The 20111-nt window shown below is 39.2% G+C and overlaps 1 protein-coding gene across 1 annotated transcript in view; it reads left to right on the top strand.

Moving 5' to 3' along the window:
• The first annotated feature begins 3688 nt into the window (after window positions 1-3688).
• COL4A6 (collagen type IV alpha 6 chain) overlaps window positions 3689-20111 on the top strand; it is a 91414-nt gene continuing 74991 nt past the window's right edge. The window contains exons 1-2 of the mRNA XM_075162703.1: window positions 3689-3727; window positions 5153-5236. Coding sequence (XP_075018804.1) covers window positions 3689-3727; window positions 5153-5236 — 123 coding nt within the window. The remainder of the gene's footprint in view (window positions 3728-5152; window positions 5237-20111) is intronic.

The raw sequence follows: 20111 nt of genomic DNA, 5'->3' as shown, positions 1-20111 counted from the left end.
TGGAGGGTAGGAAGGTTCTGCAGAGGGACCTGGACAGGCTGGATCGATGGGCCGAGGCCAACTGTATGAGGTTCAACAAGGCCAAGTGCCAGGTCCTGCGCTTCGGCCACAACAACCCCAGGCAACGCTACAGGCTTGGGGAAGAGCGGCTGGAAAGCTGCCCGGAGGAAAAGGACCTGGGGGTGCTGATTGACAGCCGGCTGAACATGAGCCAGCAGTGTGCCCAGGTGGCCAAGAAGGCCAACGGCATCCTGGCCTGTATCAGGAATGGTGTGGCCAGCAGGAGCAGGGAGGTGATCGTGCCCCTGTACTCGGCACTGGTGAGGCCGCACCTCGAATCCTGTGTTCAGTTTTGGGCCCCTCACTACAAGAAGGACATGGAGGTGCTGGAGCGTGTCCAGAGAAGGGCAATGAAGCTGGTGAAGGGCCTGGAGCACAAGTCTGATGGGGAGCAGCTGAGGGAACTGGGGTGGTTTAGCCTGGAGAAGAGGAGGCTGAGGGGAGACCTCATCGCGCTCTACAACTACCTGAAGGGAGGTTGTAGCGAGGTGGGTGTTGGTCTCTTCTCCCAAGTAACTAGCGATAGGACGAGAGGAAATGGCCTCAAGTTGCGCCAGGGGAGGTTTAGATTGGACATTAGGAGAAATTTCTTTACTGAAAGAGTGGTCAGGCCTTGGAACAGGCTGCCCAGGGAAGTGGTGGAGTCACCATCCCTGGAAGTATTTAAAAGACGTGTAGATGAGGCCCTTAGGGACATGGTGTAGTGGGCATGGTGTGTTGGATTGACGGTTGGACTCGATGTTCTTAGAGGTCTTTTCCAACCTTAATGATTCTATGATTCTATGAAATATAATTTCCTTATTACTCATCATCAGATAACAGGATCCTGAACTATATGAAAGATGTTTATTTGAAGATTCCAGAAGTTTTCATTATGCTCCATTTCCAGCTTTTGATTATGAACTCTCTTGTTAGGATTTTGCTCTGGAGCAACTTCAGTCCTTAACTGGAGTTGGGAAGTTACTGGAAGTAAAAATTTTCATCCCTGCCATATCTCTTTATGCAGGTCTGAGATTCTTTCACTTTCTTTTTTATCATCATCTACTTTTTTTGGTCATCATCTTTTTTTCCTCTTTTATCATGGACATGCTCTTTTTTCGGTGTACTGTACATCCTCCAATTTTGCATGCTGGCATTCCTTAGAATCCATTCTTTTCTAAAAGTTTCCAATTTATTTTCCCATTACAACCACTGCTACTCTAACTTCCTCGTGTTAAAGATGATGTTTTTAACCTTTCTGCTGTCCTTTCCCCAAACGTGCCCTCATTGCGTTCCTTTGCTGGCTTGTGGGTTCACCCTCCTAGCAGATTGAAATCATTGTCTTCAGTCAATAGATTTCAAGTCTTCTGCAGTTGACCCTTTGATACAGAGCAGAAGTTTTGAGGCAAAATTGGGCCCCAGCTCATGCATCTGAGCTGTGCTTCCTGGAAATCTCCCACTGAAGTCCTATGTTAGTTGGTTTATTCCTGCCTGTGCTGCAGGTACAATTTTCTTTGGATTTGCAGGCAAGGCCTTCAAGATCATTTGCAGCTATTCTGTGGTCCTGTGTGTTGCTCTAGAGAAGCTGGAATGAACGTGAGTCTGGGACACCTCTTATGGCATCACAGCTGTTAGGTTTCTTTACTCTCTTTGGCTCCATTCCAGAACAAGCTGAAGTCGATGGAAAAATTCGAATGGCACTCCATCTGAATGAATCGACTGTGCATAAATGGTTGATGGAGGTACACCAGAAGCAGGAGAGGAAAATCGTTCTTACACTGACTCTTGTTTTTGAATGTCTTTTAAAAATAGTTTCTCACTCATATCAATACTTCTTAAATAAAGTGGATTTTCCTACACTGAAATGCTAGTGGTTCTTATGTAAGCCTGAAATAACTCAATTAAAATCAGTATGTATGTTACTCAGTTTATATTACAGCTATTTAAATCTCAGAGAATGTATTTTTTTTAACAGTACTACTATTTTATGTTTATGTTTTCAGTTTTGAAAACCTTGGTCTACTTCTAGCCAATGAAATTAAAATAGTTTAATTCATTTCTATTATAATGCTGGCACTTATCACTGTAACTACTTCCCTTATTTCTTTAATTCTTATTGTTTCTGAGGAGCCGTATTCATCAATCTGAAATATATCTTAGAGCAGTTGGAAAAATCTCTTCCCTGAATACACACACTGAACAAGTATGAAGGGCCCATGCTTACACGTTCAGATTACAATCTATAAATGTTCGAATGACCCATGCATTCATACATTTGAATGGAAAAATGTATTAAACATTTTCAGAAGAGAACACTGTGGTCTAGAATCTTATATGCAGCCTTTAGACTTGTATTCATAAATATTATGCACATGGGCTGTTTGCTATTTAAGTAGCTTTGGAGTGTCTGATGTCAGCTGCTTCCCCTAAATAAAATACTTAGGATATGTAACACCTGGTTTGGAGCCAACTGGCTTTGGTTTGCTTCCTTTCCAAATGCGTTCATTCACAAGTGAGCAAAATGACTCCTCACGCTGTGAAAAGGAACCTAGAAATACATTGTGAACACAATTTTACACAAAATAGGGACATATTTTCAGTTTTTAATAAACTTCAGTGAGAGTTTGATCCAGCTCCCAATAAATTCAATGGAAAGCTTTCTTTTGACTTCAGTGGGATTTTGACTAGAACCATATTTGCCTAACCACAGCACTGTGGGGAGCAGCACAAGCAGCGGGGATGGAAAGAATCATTGCCTTTTGTTCAGTCCTCTGCCACTGGGAAGGACCTGATTGCCATCAGAGATGGGGGATTTCTAACAAGGTGAGCTTCAGTGCTCTGAGACAGCAACTGTGGCAAGGCAGTGACCTTAGAGGAATCCAGACCTGTGAAGAAATAAAGTTTCTTTGCCATTACTCACTCCTAGGAGGCAAGCAGAATTAACAGAACCATAGGACCAAAAGGCTCATGCAAATGACTGTTGGAACAAAGAATAATCTGGAGAAAAAAATTAATTGGAAGTTGAAATATTTGAAGAATTTAAGGTTGAATAAATGTCTGGGAAGGCATAATCTGATTCCCTGGAAGCATAAAGCTATCTGCTAACAGTGTAAATGTGAGGTTAAGTGTCAACTTGTGTATAGAGGTATACATTGGTTAGCAATGAGTCCAAATTTCCACTGCAAAATATGCATATAATAATGGCAAAAGGTGTGTCTTGGTGCACTGCACTCTTAAGTCTTCTTAGAACCAGATTCTAAAGTCTTAATAATACTTGTGGTCAGAAATGACCTCTCAGCAGTGTGTCTCTTAAGACAAGCACCAGTTTTTATGTACTGAGCCCTTGCCAGTGTACATTGCAGACTCAAGTTCATGCTGATCATTCTTATCTGAGCAGACAGCTTGGAGATGCTCTTACAGTCTATTATATAACCTCTAGATACAATTTTTCTGCTTTTCTTTGTTTTTTTGGTTTTACTTTTACTGCATTAAGCTTACTTTTATTTCCCGCTGCCTAGGGTCAGAATTGTCTGCGCTGTGTTTCCTGTTATGGTGTCTCTCTTGCAATGTATCACTCTTTCTCTGTTCTGCTCAAGTATTGTGTTAGATCCTACTATAGGATGTTAATGAGTAGTCCAAAAGCGCCATAATGGAATCTCATCTGAACAAAATTGCCAAGTCTGCAAAAGTACCGTCTGCTTGTTTTTTTTATACTTGATGCCTCTTAGAATTGCTTGAAGGTTGTTATGACTATTTTGCAGCAAGAGATAATGCTCCCTTCAGGCTAGGGAAGTGTGGGAGGTTGGAATTAAGGCTTTTTGTTAATATCTGTTCATTCTATGCTGCCTTAAAAAGAGGTGTTTAATTTAGCAAAACAGTGCGAATGTCAGGGTGTGTAGAGGTTTTTTTATTTACCTTTAGCAGACAACTTATCAAGTGATGTCAGACTAGTTACTTTCTTTGAGAAATCTGATGCAAAGAAGTTCAAAAGTACATGAGAAACTTGCATGAATTGCCTTTCATTTTTCACGTTCCTCGCCGACAGATGTCAGGAAATTTTAAAGGCTTTAAAAATATTTTCTGTGAATGCTTTTAGTAAGGAAATGTTCAATTCCAGTCTGAACTTGTTTCAGCACTTAGTTTGGTCACCTTGATATGAGGAGCTTAAATGTTTATTCCATTCAGAGTTCCAAAACCTAGGGGCTGTACCTGAGCACACTTGACAGTGAAGGAGAGTTTCCTTAGAGAGGGATGTTCTTAGTGAGTTGCCAAATTACAATGCTAAATTGAACTTTTTTCCAGGGCTGTTACGGTGTTGTCAGTAGTGTTGCAGGGCTTTTGACAGCCCAGTATTTTGAGCCTGTTGAGTGTGGGAGGGAGTGGGTCAAACTCTCTAACCTAAACTCATGTACTATCACAATCTATATTAGCTGGGTCGTGATATAGGGACTTCAGATTTACATAAATATTGTAATTATCCTTGAAATAACTAATGCTAGTGCAGCAAATTCAGAGTGTATTTTTAGATTAAATCCAAATCCAGGTGGTCTCCTACTGCCTTCCTTGCACATCTATTCTTAGCTAAAAATGCCACCTTCTCTCATCTGGAGTTTCTCTGTTGTGGTGGCTCAGGGGGTACAGCTTCTTGCTCTTAGAAATGTGGAAGGATCACAAAGTTAAATTCGTCTTGGTAGTTCTTACTGATGTAGAGATACTTGGGTATGCGGGATGGCTGAGGCACAAGTTCTAATTATTGATTGTGATCCTAGTCTAATAGTGTATTGAGTATCTCAAAACATCATCTAGTCCTATGGGTTTTGGTAGCCCTAGAAAGCACTGATCACCTTGCAGAATAGCACCAACTTGTGTAAATTCACTTGTCCTCAAAGGATTTCTAAACCAATTTTTTCTGTCTATTTGGTGATTCTAAAAATGACCCAATTATGGAGAAGTTAAAATGTAACTATATTTTGCCACTTATTTCCCAGCAAATTCACACGACAAATGTAACGTAGGTGCAAAGTGCTGAAACAAAGCATTTTAACTAAAGAAGATCTTCAGCTGACAAGTAGTTATGACATTCAAGTTTCTTCCTTCTTTTTTTTTTTAATAGGGTGGAAAGAAGTCTTACAGTGGGCCATGCGGGGGCCGCGATTGCAGTGCTGGATGCAAATGTTTTCCAGAGAAGGGTGCACGGGTAAGTTTGTTTTCACTAATACAACCAGTCCTTGTGTCTCTTATCAATCTCTTCCTAAATAAATAAATAAATAAATAGAAGCCAAGTTAATGTGTGTAATTCTCAATCTAATGACCTCATGAAACAAGAAATGATGAAGACCAGCTGCATTTCAAATGTCCCTGGCCAAGATTTCAAAAGCTGTTCTAAAGGTTTACAAATTGCTAGCTTTGCAACGAGTCTTCAATGGAATCTCATTTCTTTATGTGATCTGAGCCCTAGTTAAAAGAAGTCAGATGTTTTTTAAGTAGATTACCACAATTAAAAGGAAAATCAAAGTAATGTGGGCTTCCAGTACAGATTTTGCCCAGTCCTTACTGTAATAGCTTCTATTTATTTGTGGAAGTGTTTTTGACTTTCGTATTTGTTTGTGAAGGAACAAAACTCTGAATGAATCTAAGCATTTCCCTTTGAGAAAGTCTTTTGTTTAGCTAAAGCCCCTCTCTCTGAAGTCTGCACTTGAAGCAACCAAGTGTTTAAATAAGTTTTCTGTAAAAATCTTTAATTTCTTTTGATTGTATGAAAGGGTTATAACTTTTATCTTAATGCAGCTGGTTATTTCCTATCTTAGGGTAATGGAGAGCTGCTCATTTCACTCTGCCTTCAATTACAATGTTAGTTTTTGTCCAGACATCATCTACTTAATATTTTCTCTTAAGGTCTCTAAAGTATCAAAATGAATCTTACAGATTTTGCTTACGGAGGTGAAAGGAGGAAAAAGCTGCATTGTAGGTACTTGAAGAATTAACTTGGAAAGACTTAAGGAGAAAGGAAATAATACTAGTTGTCTTGTTTAATAAAGCAGTTATTCTTGCTGAAAGCATATTGAAGTCATCCTCTGAAGGAAAACAAAAAAAATTAAGTCTTATTTAAACACCAGCAATCCTGTTTTTTTTTTTCCTGTGTATTTCAGTGACACAGTATGGGTAAATTCAAGGCATCACTTTCTATGACTGAATTTAGGAAAATGTTGCTATTTAGAAATGATCATCAGCATGAGCTTAAATGTTTCCCTAATTGCAGACAGACTTGAGCATGAATTCTTAATTGATAACTGATGATGTGTTTGCTCTGAAAGTATAAAAATTCTTTCAAATCATCATGTGGCAGGGTGAAAACATGTCTAAACAGGTAAGCAGAAGGACTTTACAAGGAAGTTCTCAACATAACCTAGAATATGAGCTAAAGCCAATTGCTCAACACCTTTTGTGATTAGATACAGTAAGGGACAGACCTAGTTTGGTTCTGAAACACAATATCCTATAAATACTTTGACCTTTAGATAGCAATGAGCATCATTCTTCTGTCTCTTTACATTCCCGGGGTTCAAGTTGATTGTTTGAACTGGCCACAACACTGTTGACCTTGCAGTTTGAGCTCTTGGCATCTCTTTTGTTAAGATGTCACAAAGATTTTAGGCTGTTTTCATTGCTGACCTGAGAACTCATTTGGCTTTCAGCTTGTTTCTTATGTGACCTGTATCAGTAGGCATTTTCAGTCCTTTAAACGTGTTCCATCCTACTGAGACCTGTCCGTGGAGTAAACTGTCTGCTAGAAGTGGTAATCTTTCCCTTTTACAACACTACTTCCATCAAGCTATACTGACACCTTCTTGGACATCTGCAGGCAGCTACTGGAGTCCTGCCATGCCAGAGGATGAGGAGGTGACTGGCTGAACTGGGAAAGGGGGTGGTGTGATTACGTATCCTACAGCACAGCTTGTTTCTTGGAGGAGACTGTACAGCCTGAGGCTAATTCCTTGGCTTCCTGCCTAGCTTCTCCTCCATTGCCGCAAAACCTTTAAGTTCAGAATAGGCAAATGGGAGATGGGACTTTGCCAATGCCCTGAATCCATATTTTGTTTAAAAAAATGTTTCAGCTGTCAATTTTGCACAATTAACCAGATCAGAATAAAGCTAAGCTTTCTTCTTAAAAGAAAGAAATAGCTAAAAAGCACAAGAAAAATGACAATAAGCTGACAGCTCAATGAAAATAATATAGGCAGTGTCCTTAAATGTCCTCCTCCCTCGGTGCACTTCTGATCAGACCAAGCTGTGATGAACTTGTTTCTGACCAGATACTTTAAAAAATTTATTTAGGCAATAAAAATGTCAAAAGTTCCTAAGACCCACTTGCCTGATTAGTGAAAGATATTTCTAGAAATGGGATGTAGGCATGTAGAATCCCCATGTCCCTGTGTTCTTGTTTTTGCTATAGGCTGTTAGTGCATGTGCAAGATATTAAAACAAACAAAACAAAACAAAAAAGTATGACCTCCTTATCTTTAAGACAGAGCTTGGTAAAAGACAACTCTCTATAAAGTGAGTCAACTTTTTGTGGAATAGATAGCCATAATGCTAGCTGGTACTCATTTTAGGCTGTTCAGTGAAGTTTAATGTAATCCAATTTACTATGAAGCCTGCACAAGAAGAAATCTGTTATGGAAGCATCCTTCATCTTAGCCAGTGATTCAGAATTGGTCCTTGTATCTAATGATAAGTTAATGAAAAGCCTGGCTCTATGTAATTCAATGGCAAAACTCCTGGGCCACATTGCAGCCATTCTCCCCTCTTTCTCAGTTCTTTTCTTGTAAAGATTCATGGGTAACGGTCCAGTGACTTGTGCAGAAGTCCAATTCTTAGTGGAGAGGTGTTACCTTCACTGAAAGATCCCAGCTAGGGGATCTTCTGGAAGTTTTCTCAGAGGTCAAATGAAACGATTAAACTGAGTTTGTGGCTCTTGCTACTTAAGTGCACGAGAAGATATCTAGTTAAGCTTACATGTCATATGACAGTTTAAGAATAAATGTAATAGCAGGAGAAACCCACCAAACTGTTTTGGCCAGTTATAAATCTAGGAATTTTGGATATGGTTGTCCATTTCTCCTAAACTGTATTGTTAGAACTTATACTGACTTTAATACGAAATCTAACATAATGCTGTGCAAAGAATGCCAGGTAGCATCACAGAGAATATAAGAGCCTCTACCTACAGCTGGAGTCTCTATGTGAATGTGTGGGACTTCTAAATCTCTGTGTCCCTACTCCCATTCTTCTGGCCAGCTGAAATACCAGCTATCAAACTAGTACAACAAGGCAATTTTAAAAAGAAGTCTGCTATGATAGTGGAGGTGTACACCAAATGTACCCTGGTGTGTGCAATCTTTTTGGGGAGGGAGACAGTCTGAACACTTATTGAACCCGCTTCTGCATACAAGTCTTACATACAGTCCTCTTTCAGAACAGGAACTGATGGGCAGAAAAAGCACTTCATATTAAACTACGAAGCCCAAGAGGGAAAGTGGAAAAAGCAACCATATTAAATTACAATGTAAGTGAGGAAGTGAATGTAAATTCTGATACTAGTCTCTATCTAGTGAAAGGCTGGATTTCTAATATGTATGGTTCCAGTGCAGGTGAGTGATCTACAGCTAGAACATTTTTGGGACTGTCAGAAGAAATTATTGTGTTTAAAAAAATTGGTTTTCACTTCCCTTTCTCACTGTTTGATCCACAGTTGATGGGCAGGGATAATGCCCTTTGAAAATTTTATGCTGTATTGATGGCTGTCTTGCTAAGAAATGCATTGCAGATAAGTCAGCAGTAAGCAGGAGCGCATTTTCCCTATTTGCGGAGTTTCAAGAAGCACTAAATAGTAGACAGCCTGCACCATTTCATCTCTGCAGCTCATTTTGCATTTGTTTATGATAGTGTTGGTTTTTTTGTTTTTATATACTGTCATCTACTTTCAAACACTCACAAAGATAAACTAGCAGACACAGTCCTTGTATACCTTCTCCTGATGCCTGTTCACTTATCTTGGAATTTATAACAATATTAGGGTTTGTTTTAAACTTTGCTCAACATGTGCTGGAGCTCTTCAGTTGATACTAATCTTTCATTTTTTCATTCTGTCCAAGTCCTGTCCTCACCTCCCCCACCAAAAAAAGAATTTGAAGGAAAAAAAAATTTAGAAATTGTTTCCAAGGCTCCACAAATTACTTAGCAGAGACTGTGCCCCAGGTTGCTTTTACAGCTTAGAATTGCTGTAAATTGGGAGAACTTGATGTTACCAATTATATTTCATTTTTTCCTGTGATATGTGATCATGTCAAATAATGTATATATTTCTTATGCATCATGTGTTCTTTAAAGCCCATTAAAATACGATGATATGATCAATTAGAAAACTACTAATGGCATTATAGAACCTCTTTCCTGTCTCAGAAAAAATCCGCACAGAGGCTATTTCTAGCAGCTGGTGTGGTTGGAAAGGAGTGTATCTCTAGAATGAGGTGGTTGGTTCTGAGGACATGGTGGGCAGTTTCCAACTAAGTTGAGTCTGGTCCCATGAATTGAAGGACCCCTGGAGTGCATCAGGTATGCTGTGGAGCCCAACTCCTGACCTAGCCTCACTCAAAAGAAATCCTATTTAATGTACTCCAAGACTACACTGCGATGTGAAGCAAAGCACAGTAGGTAGGAGAGATTGAGTAAGATTGAGAGATTTTGCTCAAAAATGCAGTTGCTTGTCTGAATTAAAGGCTAGCGTACCCAGAGATACATGAGATTCCACAGGTTTTCTCTGAAGTTGAAGTGACGATAGTATAGTGTAAAATGTAGTGTAAATTATCTGTGGGCAATCAAAGAGTTTTTGATAGAATTACTGCAGATCAAACAAGCTAGAAAAGATAGACAGATCTCTAACATCCATGCACTGAACAGTGTAATCTGAGGTCAGAACTTTGGATGATTTAATCTAACTATTATCTAGCATAAACTAATGTCGCATTGGCAAGAGATCTTAGATTAACTTTTGTCTGGAACTAATCCCCTCAACTTAATACTGGGTGTACAAAGTGCCTCTCTTGTGATAATTAGTTGAAGATTGGTTGACATTTCTTTGCTATGAAATTGTAATAATTACAACTTGTATTTTTTAACAATGTTTGCTGAATTCTGCTTTGGCTGGTTAAACACTCTAATTGGAACAGTTTAGGGATTTCCTGATGAAACACAATTTCTTTGGAAGTGTCGACTCAACAAAATGAAATTTTTTTGCATGAGTTTTTTACACAAACATATTTGCTGGAGACAAAATTCTGTTAAGCTGTTGGTTCAAACTTCCCTATGTGTCTATGTGGCTTCCTACTACCTGGCTTAACAAGCACTGTAGGACATAGTGATGCCATTTCCATACCCGTGGCCTGCAGGTTGGCCTGCCATACCAATTAAAATCGAACCAGACTATGAGATGTTGACATTTCCTTCAAACTGACAGTGCCAAGATATGACCAGTTCTAAATATTGTCTTAGTGTACTAACCATGGATAATCAGCCTGGTAGAGGTAATACTGGGATCATTATATAGTTATTTCTATAAAGATCTTTTCACATCCAAGAGAAGGAGGGATTATTGCATTATAGTAGTTCTTGAGAAATGTTGGCCATTTAACAGTGGTCGTAATTGCTGGTTCTTGTGATATGTTTAAGCTCGGTCAAGCAAGACAGTACACAGTAGCAAATACCACTAAATTCATATACAGGAACACAGAATCAGTTCTCTAATTAGTGTGAGCTCAGAAAAGGAGGTTAGATAATTCAGGTGGGAATGAAATATTGCTTAATGCTAGAGCGAGTTCATCATCATCCGGTTTAAAACAATCTGTGAAGCCATGCTTCCTGGCTTTCTCTCCTTGTTGCCTACACCCAAAGATTTCTCTCCAGGATCCTTCTTCTTAGAATAAGTACAGCTGATTATCTTTTCCTGTTGCAAAAGAACCCAAAAGTTTGGACCAGACTACATGTATGTTTTGCCATGATTTCTGATTTCACCTTCAGGCTTCTCCAACTATTATTGTAGGTTCTTCCTTTCCACTCACGTTGTAGGCAACCTCCAATCCAACTACTGCGCTGTGGTCCCTGAAAATACTCTGTTAAAATCTTGTATCCAGACCTCAGGGGCTCGGATCTGGTAGACATGCTAGGCCTCAGTACTTTTTCCTCCTTTGGCTTTCCCAATTCCTCTCTTCTATTTTTCTATTTATTCATTCACTGTCTCAATATAGTGAGTTGTTTTCCTTTTCTCTCCTTTGCCATCAGCTGTACGTCCCATCAGACCTGTACAAATGTCCTTACAAATGTCTCACTGTCACTTTAGACGCAACAGTACCAGAAGCCAATGTCCTGTTTTTAACTAAGTCCTCCTTTTCCTCCTGTTCTCTTTGCTATTGTCAACACCAGCATCTTTTCAGTCAATCAGCTATCTTAGATGCCATCCTTGACTTGTCTCTTCCTGCCAGGTTATAACCAATTTCTGACATTTTCTACAGTATCTCTAACTCCGTTTCCTTCCTGTCTATACATCAACAGTTCATGTCACTTTCTTCTGTCTACAGCAGAAGAAGCTATAGTCTCCTTTCTGACTGGTGTCTGGAAATACTGCTTATAAACTATTGTCCTGACCCGCTTTTCTGCGTTTCACCTCTTTGTGTCTTTTAGTTGCATCTGAAGATGAAAAATCTTGGACTTTTGCGTATGTCTGCCTCGTGTAAGAGACTTCATCAGCCTGTCCAATTTCTCTCCTTTCCTCATCCTTCTTTCTATACCAGCTGATTGTGTGATATCTTAAGTTGAACTCTTAAGGCGGACTGACTGCAGCGTAACTGAATGTGCACAGCAGCTTAGGAAGGCAGTCAGGCTGCTGTCTACCAAGGCTTCTGAGCACTAGCAATCAGCCCGCAACCAGACCTTTCTCCTCCAAATGTGAATGTAAGAGCTATACTTCGTTTTAAATTATTTGATGTGCTGCAGTTTTGACAATATTGCAGTACTTTCACCCTTAGTAAATACTGGTCATGGAATATATGTAAATGATGTCTAATTCTTGTTCAAATCCCCTTCTGGTTAAACAAATAAAATGCCATCATTTGATTTGGGAAGAGGATTATCTATAACGTTGAAAAATGTTGACCATCTGTTTGCTGTCATTAAGAAGTCTTGGCAATATTTTGAGAAATAATGAGGTAATAGTTAAGTCAAACAACTTACGTGCCAGCTGCTTTTTTAACAAGTGCCAAGATTTTTTTTTTTGAAGTAATAAAACTAACTTTGCCAAATGCAGCATTAAGCAATTATTGTACGTGTCCTCCTGACCCAACCTAAATACATTGAGCCTAGCCCTCTAATGAGAACCACACCATATACTAAAACAACTTAAATAAAACAGATCTCATTGCATTTGAAAGTATTCTTTATGCAATGGGTATCAAGACCAAACCTGTTCATATGTACAGTCTTACATCATCTCTCATAATCTCGAGTACATTTGTGAAGACTTCTCGAGGGGACAGGCACCCGTCTTATCTTACTTACAGACGTCGTAGAATTCAGTAATGATGAACAACTGTATTTAAGCAGGCTAACCAAGGAGTCTCTGGTAGCAAATCATGTTTCCATGATTTGTTTTGCAGTTTGGCCGAAAGGACGTGTGCACTAAATGAGGCTAAATATATTCTAGGAAACATATCCTGTTAAGAAGATTTCCACAGCTTTGGAAACTAACCAGAAACCGTAGTATTGCTGTATCACCAGGGTGGCTGAGGTGACTCTGTGACCTGAAACTGTTTCTAAATCTGCCTGCAAGGGCAGCATATTTTGTAATTGCAGTGGGGGCCTGTGTTTACTTTTGAAATCAACCAGAACATGGGTCCTCAAACTGCGCTCCATAGAGCACTTCCAGATGGCTTGGAAAAGCCCTGCATAGAAGTATCTGTCACTGTTCAAGTAATTGTGCTTCATGTGAGTTGTAACCCAGGATTTTAAAGTCTTTCCAGTGTTTTTGGAGCAAATGGAGCATTTTAAAAGCTCCTTGCTGCATCCTACAATGCTGTGAGTTGTCTCAGCTTGAGACGAAGTTATGTAGTCTCACTATACCAAGTGAATGTCTTTTCTATTTCTCCTTTCTAGCCTGAAAAAGTCTCTGGTTTTCTCAACTTGAGCTTCTCAAAAGTGAGGTGTTACTGGTATGGATTTAAGCTGAGATGACTACTGAAAGTTATGTGGTCAGCTGGTGGCAGAGTCAGATTGCTCTGCCATGTACTGTGATATGTCCTCCTCATCTGAAGACGTAGTAAACGATGATTCTCTCTGTTCTCATGCTGGCACTGTGAGCTGAGGATGCAGGCATCTTGCCCTGGGAATAGATATTTATAATTTCTTGCTTATACAAGCTGCCATGGCTACCATTGGTAATCTGGGTGAGTAAAGTACTGTTCCCCTTGAAGCCAATGCCATCACTCCCACTGATTTCATTTTATGTATGTAGACAGATGGGAAGACAGAACCAGACTAGCCTTCTCCCTCCCTCTTTGGCGCCTTGCCACAACTGGCCTTCTGTTCTAGATTTGTATCTGTGACACTTTTTCCAAGACCAAAAATGACAAGTTGTGCTACAGATTTGATCCATATGGACAAACCAGAGAGTTCAACAACAGTTTCCTAGTAACCCCCCCTGCTTCCTCAATACTGGAGAGTAAAAACATCCCCATATCCAAATTTTTTCTTTATAAAAATTGTTAAGTCTTTCTTGGCTATAGAATGGAGTGTTTGACGAACCTGTGGTGTTTTACTTGCCATAGAGCTCCTTAGAACAGGACTAACATTGACCCTTCAGTTTCTCTTGTTCGTTCGTTTATTCACAGTAGGTGAAGGGTTGTAAATGTTCTTAAAATTATTTTCTATCAGCCACTTCACCTTGCAGTCAGAAAGACAACTAAGAATTCCTGTAGGAAGAGAAACTCTCTGGTGTCCTGCCCAGGACAAGAAAAGCATGTTAATGTGAGTCTTTGGAACATATGAATGTCTAGTTGGGTTTCTGCTGTAGAATTTTGTCTGATGATTCCTGCAATGATGCCTCAGTTGAAAAGAGATGATTAATGCCCTCTTGCATCTGAGAAATGGCACAAGACTCTGCCATTCCTCTCCAAGCAGTTAACAGACAAGAAGGGGTAACTTATATCTTGCCTTGAAATTACCCAATTGGCATTTTCTTCAAATGGGATTTGCCACGTAGACGGTGTCTTAGTAGCCTTTTTCTCCAGATTAGGTTCTCTTTAATAGCTCGTTTTTTTCATACCTCTCTGCTCTCACCCCATCCCAAAACTTTCCCATCTTTTAATTAAGTGTGATTGTTTCAGAATATTCCTGGTACTAATTATTTTTTTAAGCTTCTTAAAATGAGAAGAGGTGCCCTTTGCAGAAACAAGAGTCTTTTTTAAAGAGTTTCCGTTGGCAGTAAGTGAAAGGTGTGACAGAGATTTTCAGTGTGATCTCTTGAGTAAGTCAGCCTCTCGGAAGCAGAGGGATCACAGAACCAATCTATGAGCAAGGCCCAGTTCTAAGAGATTTGGCCGACAGTCAGGTTAGGAGCCAATTCATGAGCCAGGAAAACAGCCGACAGCAGGGATTACTACAAAGCAAACTTAATTAGGCAACAGATAGGCAGGAAGTACGCCAGTCATGGAGCCTGCAGCCAGATGGAGCACACAATGAAGATGGTTAACCAGGCAAAACTGTGTTTGTAGTGGTAAAAGAGGCTGTAGTGCCAATTAGTTGGAAGTAAAGCCAAACGCATGGGTCCCCCAGGCTAGCTGTCAATCCCTGTTTTCTGGGAAAAACGTACAGTATTTTTGGTGTGAATCGCAGCTTTTCCTGATAGGAAATCATAGATTTCAGAAGATAGGAAAACATCCTGACGTTTCTCAGCTTTCCACGGTGAGTGAGGTTGAAAAGTTGTTTAGAGATAGTTTCCCTGCTTCAGAAGAGAAAAGGACACATATATCTACAGCAAAAAAGAGTAGGACCTGTGAAGTAACGGTAGGTTAATGCTTCTTTTTGACTCTGGTATATGACAGCTCTTGTGCCTTTAATAGAAATAACCAGGCACTCTCTGAGTTTGGAAAAGGTAATACAAGAAGAAAAAAACAAGAAAGGGAGTCTGAATCACAATGCCATGTATGCATTATTGATGCAAAAAAGTTTATCTCAAAATTAGCTTTTATTGCTAATCATCTGAGGATTCTGGAGTGTGTTACCTGATCCCTCTGTATGACAGAGTCTGGTAAGTTTAAAACCAAAGATTACTTCCTCCATGGGCTGTTTTGTCTGTGAGTAGGTGGCAATTATTCTAGGGTCATGGAAAAATGAGAGGGAACAGTTTGCTGATTATTCGAGAAGTGAAAAAAAGCCAGTGATTTTGGGAAATAAAAAAGAACAACTGAAAATCTTAGTCTATGGCTAAGCTTCATCAGCATTACAAAGAGTTATTAGAATAAATGCAAGATTGGTACAAATAGGCTATAGCTTGTTCATGAATGATAGGCAAGGAGAACGGGAGAAGCTGTCTCCTTGTGAATGAGGAACATGTATGTTTGCTGGTGTCCACAAAAATATCAAGGCTGACTTTCTAAACACCTGATGATGAAGAAAATGAAACAAAGGAAAACCAGGGATTGTTATCACAATAGGCATCTCATGTAGGAGATCTGACCAAAAAGAAAGGGGAATGATGGCTTTATTCTGAACAAATAAAGGAGCATCCAAATAACAGAACGTAGTGGGAATAAGAGATGACTGAATAGCATGCAGGATACAGAATGGTCTGGCTGTGAGAATCTGGGTATAAGTGTAAATTGTATAAAAATAGCTATAAAATGATGGAGCGAATAGCCCTTAAGAAAGATGAGGGAGCAGCGGACAGGGATGGTGCATTCTGAGCTTGTATGTAGGAATGAGAGTGCAGCATGGCTCAGGGGAAAATGGCAGTTTCTAAAAGATCCTGTATGAAAGACTCCCAAGTTTCTTAAGTGTGGAAAAAGAGAGATGCCGGTAAAACAAGATAAAGAAAGACAAGTATCAACTTTTCCCTCGATCTAATTCTGCAAAAATAGGAGGAAAAACTCAGGTGTTTGCCGGTCTCCTTCTCTGAAACTGTTGATTAGGCACTTTTTAGCTGTTGCTCTCCAATAAGTCATAAATCCATTAGATAGTTGTGAGAATATGCTTGTTCTATCTAATGTTAAGCTGATTTTATGGGTGACATATTTCATACTCTTTTACCTTCTGTGGAATTGCCAACATAGAAAACTTGGAGGGAAGGTGCTAACTGCAACAAGAAAGGGATACCTGAGTTGTACCAGCTATCTCATCCAGTTACTTGTTTTGGAAAAAGGAACATTTTAGTAGTCTGAAAAGTAGCCTAGATACAAATGTCCTTATTAATAATGGGTGATTTTTGAAAGATTTTTTTTTTGGTCTTTTTTAAAAAACAGCAGTGTGTTGCCAAAACTAATAACAAAAAGTCAAAGTAATTTAAAAATGTCTGGTTTTAATCCATAATAAATAGAGTACAAACAATGCAGAACTTTTGAAGGACTATTAAAAAGAAATCTTTGGTTGTCTCTTAAAGCTTCTTGTACTTTTTTTTTAAATGATCAAAGAAAGCTCTCTAATAAAATGACTCAGCATGTGCTGAATTCTCTGTGTACAGTAAATGAAAAATTTTTTAGTACCTGGTATTAGCTCTAAGGGTGATGCAATTCAGTGCTTAATTTTGTCTTACAAATTTCTATAAAGCTGTTATCTTTTAAGATAGATCTCTTAGATTTGTGTTCACATCCATAATATTCTGCTGGAACAGTATAGCAGAACATGTTCTGCTGTTTAGTTGAGCTGTGTTCTGTCCATCTGCTCCTGAAGCTGGGGGTATGTATTAGCACAGTGGCAAATCCACTTCAACACCAAATTTGTTCTGCTCACATCTCTGTTGCCAGACCAGCAACATCTGCCTGCTGGTGTGCTGGTTATTTCCATTTCCTGTCAGGTTCCAAAACCACAGTCAAAATTTCCAAATGTGGAAAAAAAATAACAAATGCATCAGCCAGGATATTCTTGCCATAGCTATATTTGCTGCAAACTGCCACACTTAAGGAATAGATTTTGATGTAAAAGAACTGTAAGCTCTTGGAGTATACACACAGAGCCCGTGCTCTGCAAGGCAAAGTCACTATATATAGCATATTTTCAGACTGTATCTTGTGTTAGACTTAATGAATGTAGGTCATAGAACCGAAGAAGTGTCTTGGATCTGGGCGTTCTGTCTCCCTATAGTTGCAAGATTCATAAATAATCCTGTTTATTAAAGTGGGGTTTTTTTTGTTGTTGTTTATAATGAAATCATTATTTGTAACTTGAACCCTTAACTGCAGTGATGGCTGGTTTGAATTGATGAACAAGGACATCACACTCAAAAGTGCAGAATTTATAGCTTGTATACTTTGACAGATACTTCCTGGGAGATGTACAGCATAATAGCTCCCAATTATTTGGAGTGGTGCAGTAATGCTTACCCTCAGCCCTTCCTGTGAATCACAGTGCATGCTTATCAGTAATCTTTTCATCTGTTTAATGTCGTTCCACAAATATATTGAGGACTGCTTACCTTGTCATCATGAATCACACTTTGTGAACAGCTGAAATGTAAATCAGGGTATTCTTATATGAGAAATATAGGTAATGGGTATTTTCTAGCAAATTTTTAAACAGGGTTTGTTTCTTCTTTGTGAAGCTTGATTTCCTTTGATACTTACTGACTGTGTTGGCCATTCTGAATACCTACATGATGTTGTTGTGGCATTTCTTTTATTATGATGACTAATGACTGAGGATCCCAGCTGAGATGGGGGAAGTCCTGCAGTGCAGGGCAGTTACAAACATACAGTAGGAGACAGTTGGTGCTCCAAAGTGCTTTCACTCTGCGGGAGTTACTTTAGTTATATGTTTTCTCAAGTTTTAGTTAAGAAATCTGCTACCTACTCAACTGTATTTTCAGGAAGGTAGGTGACGTAATAGAAAGTCTTTTGAAATAAAACACTAAAAAGTTAGCACTCTGTACTCCTTAATACAAGACCTCTGAAAATAGTTAATTAATTCTTCTGGAACATATTTTCTCTCCAATCTTAGAGACATGTGAAAGAGAAGATAGCAGAAGAGGTTGTTGTTGTCTTATTTTAATGAGGGCATGTCTTCCTAACAGTACAAAATGTTTTTGGAGGATATCAACCTTTGGAATATCCTTAGCAGTGGAAATATAGCCCAGCCTGTCTCACAGCAAATTCAAAATAAATAAATAAAGTCTGCATGCAAAATCAAGGCAGCAGGTGGTCATTCCCTGTATAACTCCAGCTGCACTTGAGCTGTAAATCCAAAAGCATTACAAAACTAGCAACGGGACACCCAGTGGTTCCTTGTAGGCTTGGATCAGTGTTCCTGGGACATTAAAGGGAATTTTTCTAAGATTTAATGTTTTCTCTTGAAACAATAAATGACATAAGTGTTATCTCCAGACTTTTTCCAGAGCGGTAAAGTAATTAAACTTCACTTGTTTTTCTAACATCAGGACTAAAACCTGAACTAATCTATTCTAACCATTCCCTTCTTTTTTATCAGCCGGAATGTGTGTTAACTCCTGAGAACATTTGGGTGAATAATAGTTCTGCTTACAGTAGCTTTATTTTGTGCACTGGGTGACAGAAAGCAGGCAGAGTTTCCCTCACGGTGTTAATGCAGGTGCCATATTCTGCATTATTTTTTCTTGCATGACCATGTGTCACGTGTACCACATTTAGATGTCTTTAGATTTATTTCATTTGATAAGAGAGTATCTGCTCTAAGCAGTGCCTTTGCTCTGTTGCATGCTTTTGTTGTTACTGGTATTATGAACTCTTCAGTCTATACTGAAGAGGAAAGCTGGGTTCCATTGGTGTTATTGAGGGATTTGCCATCAGCTGTAAGGAGGCCAGAGTTTTAATTTTCAAACCTTTAAAGCAAATTGCTTTCAGGCTTCTAAGAATGACTACTCAAACAGCCATTTATGTGGGCCGTTTTATGTGAATTTTGCATAAGGGAAGCGGTTTCACGAGATACCTCCCGATGTATTTTTCTTCACACTTGTTTAAAAGAAGCTGTCTGAATGCTACGTAGTGTTGGCAGGATGTTATAGCTGAAGGAAGTGCATTTCTGTAAACCCAATCTCCTTTGCAAAATGAAGACTTAAGTATCATTTGCGAGATAAATTAATTGTGACCATGCTGGGTAGATGTGGCATTTCAGAACAGTGTCCATCATACTTTACTGAGTTCCAGTGCAGGGCATTACCCTTGGAGGAGGTTTCAGGAACAGTTCTGTGAGCTGGCTATTAGAAACACACACAAGTTCCTGATGTTGAACTTTTGATCAGTTCAATTGCTTCAAAAAGGTAAAGATTTTCTCTTCAGCAGATGGACAAACAGGAATGGGCAGGGAGAAGGAAAGAACATTTTTTTTTTCTTCCCTGCCTTACTGTATCACAGTGTAGAAAAAAGCAAACTATGTGTCCTTCAAGGGTGGTGAAGCTTGAATGGTCCTTCCATCTTGTGCAATAGCCTTCTCTGAAACCTCCAGATATGTGATCTTTTCCAGACCTCCTCTTTGAGCAGCACAATTCTGCCATGTTCCCAGGCTGTGACTTGCAGTGCCACATCAGGAGAAGCATTTAAAAGTGGTTTCCTTGCCCTTGCAAAATGGGTTTGGGATTTTTATTGTTATTTCATAAAATGTCTTAATGAATCCTGAGTGATTGTGGTGCTTGTATCCGTTTCAAAGATGTTTCAGTTTTTAAAGACCTGCAGAGGAAAATACAGTTTACACAGTGTCTTTAATCTTTTTCTTTTCTTCCATCTTTCACTTTTTCAGTAAATGCATCTCTCGGCACAAAGGAAATTGAAGTGGGAGTGTGTTTC

Source organism: Calonectris borealis, chromosome 13, assembly GCF_964195595.1.
Source record: "Calonectris borealis chromosome 13, bCalBor7.hap1.2, whole genome shotgun sequence".
Lineage (NCBI taxonomy): Eukaryota > Metazoa > Chordata > Aves > Procellariiformes > Procellariidae > Calonectris > Calonectris borealis.
Note: the sequence above shows the minus strand (reverse complement) of the source record. Positions and strands in the feature narration are given on the sequence as shown.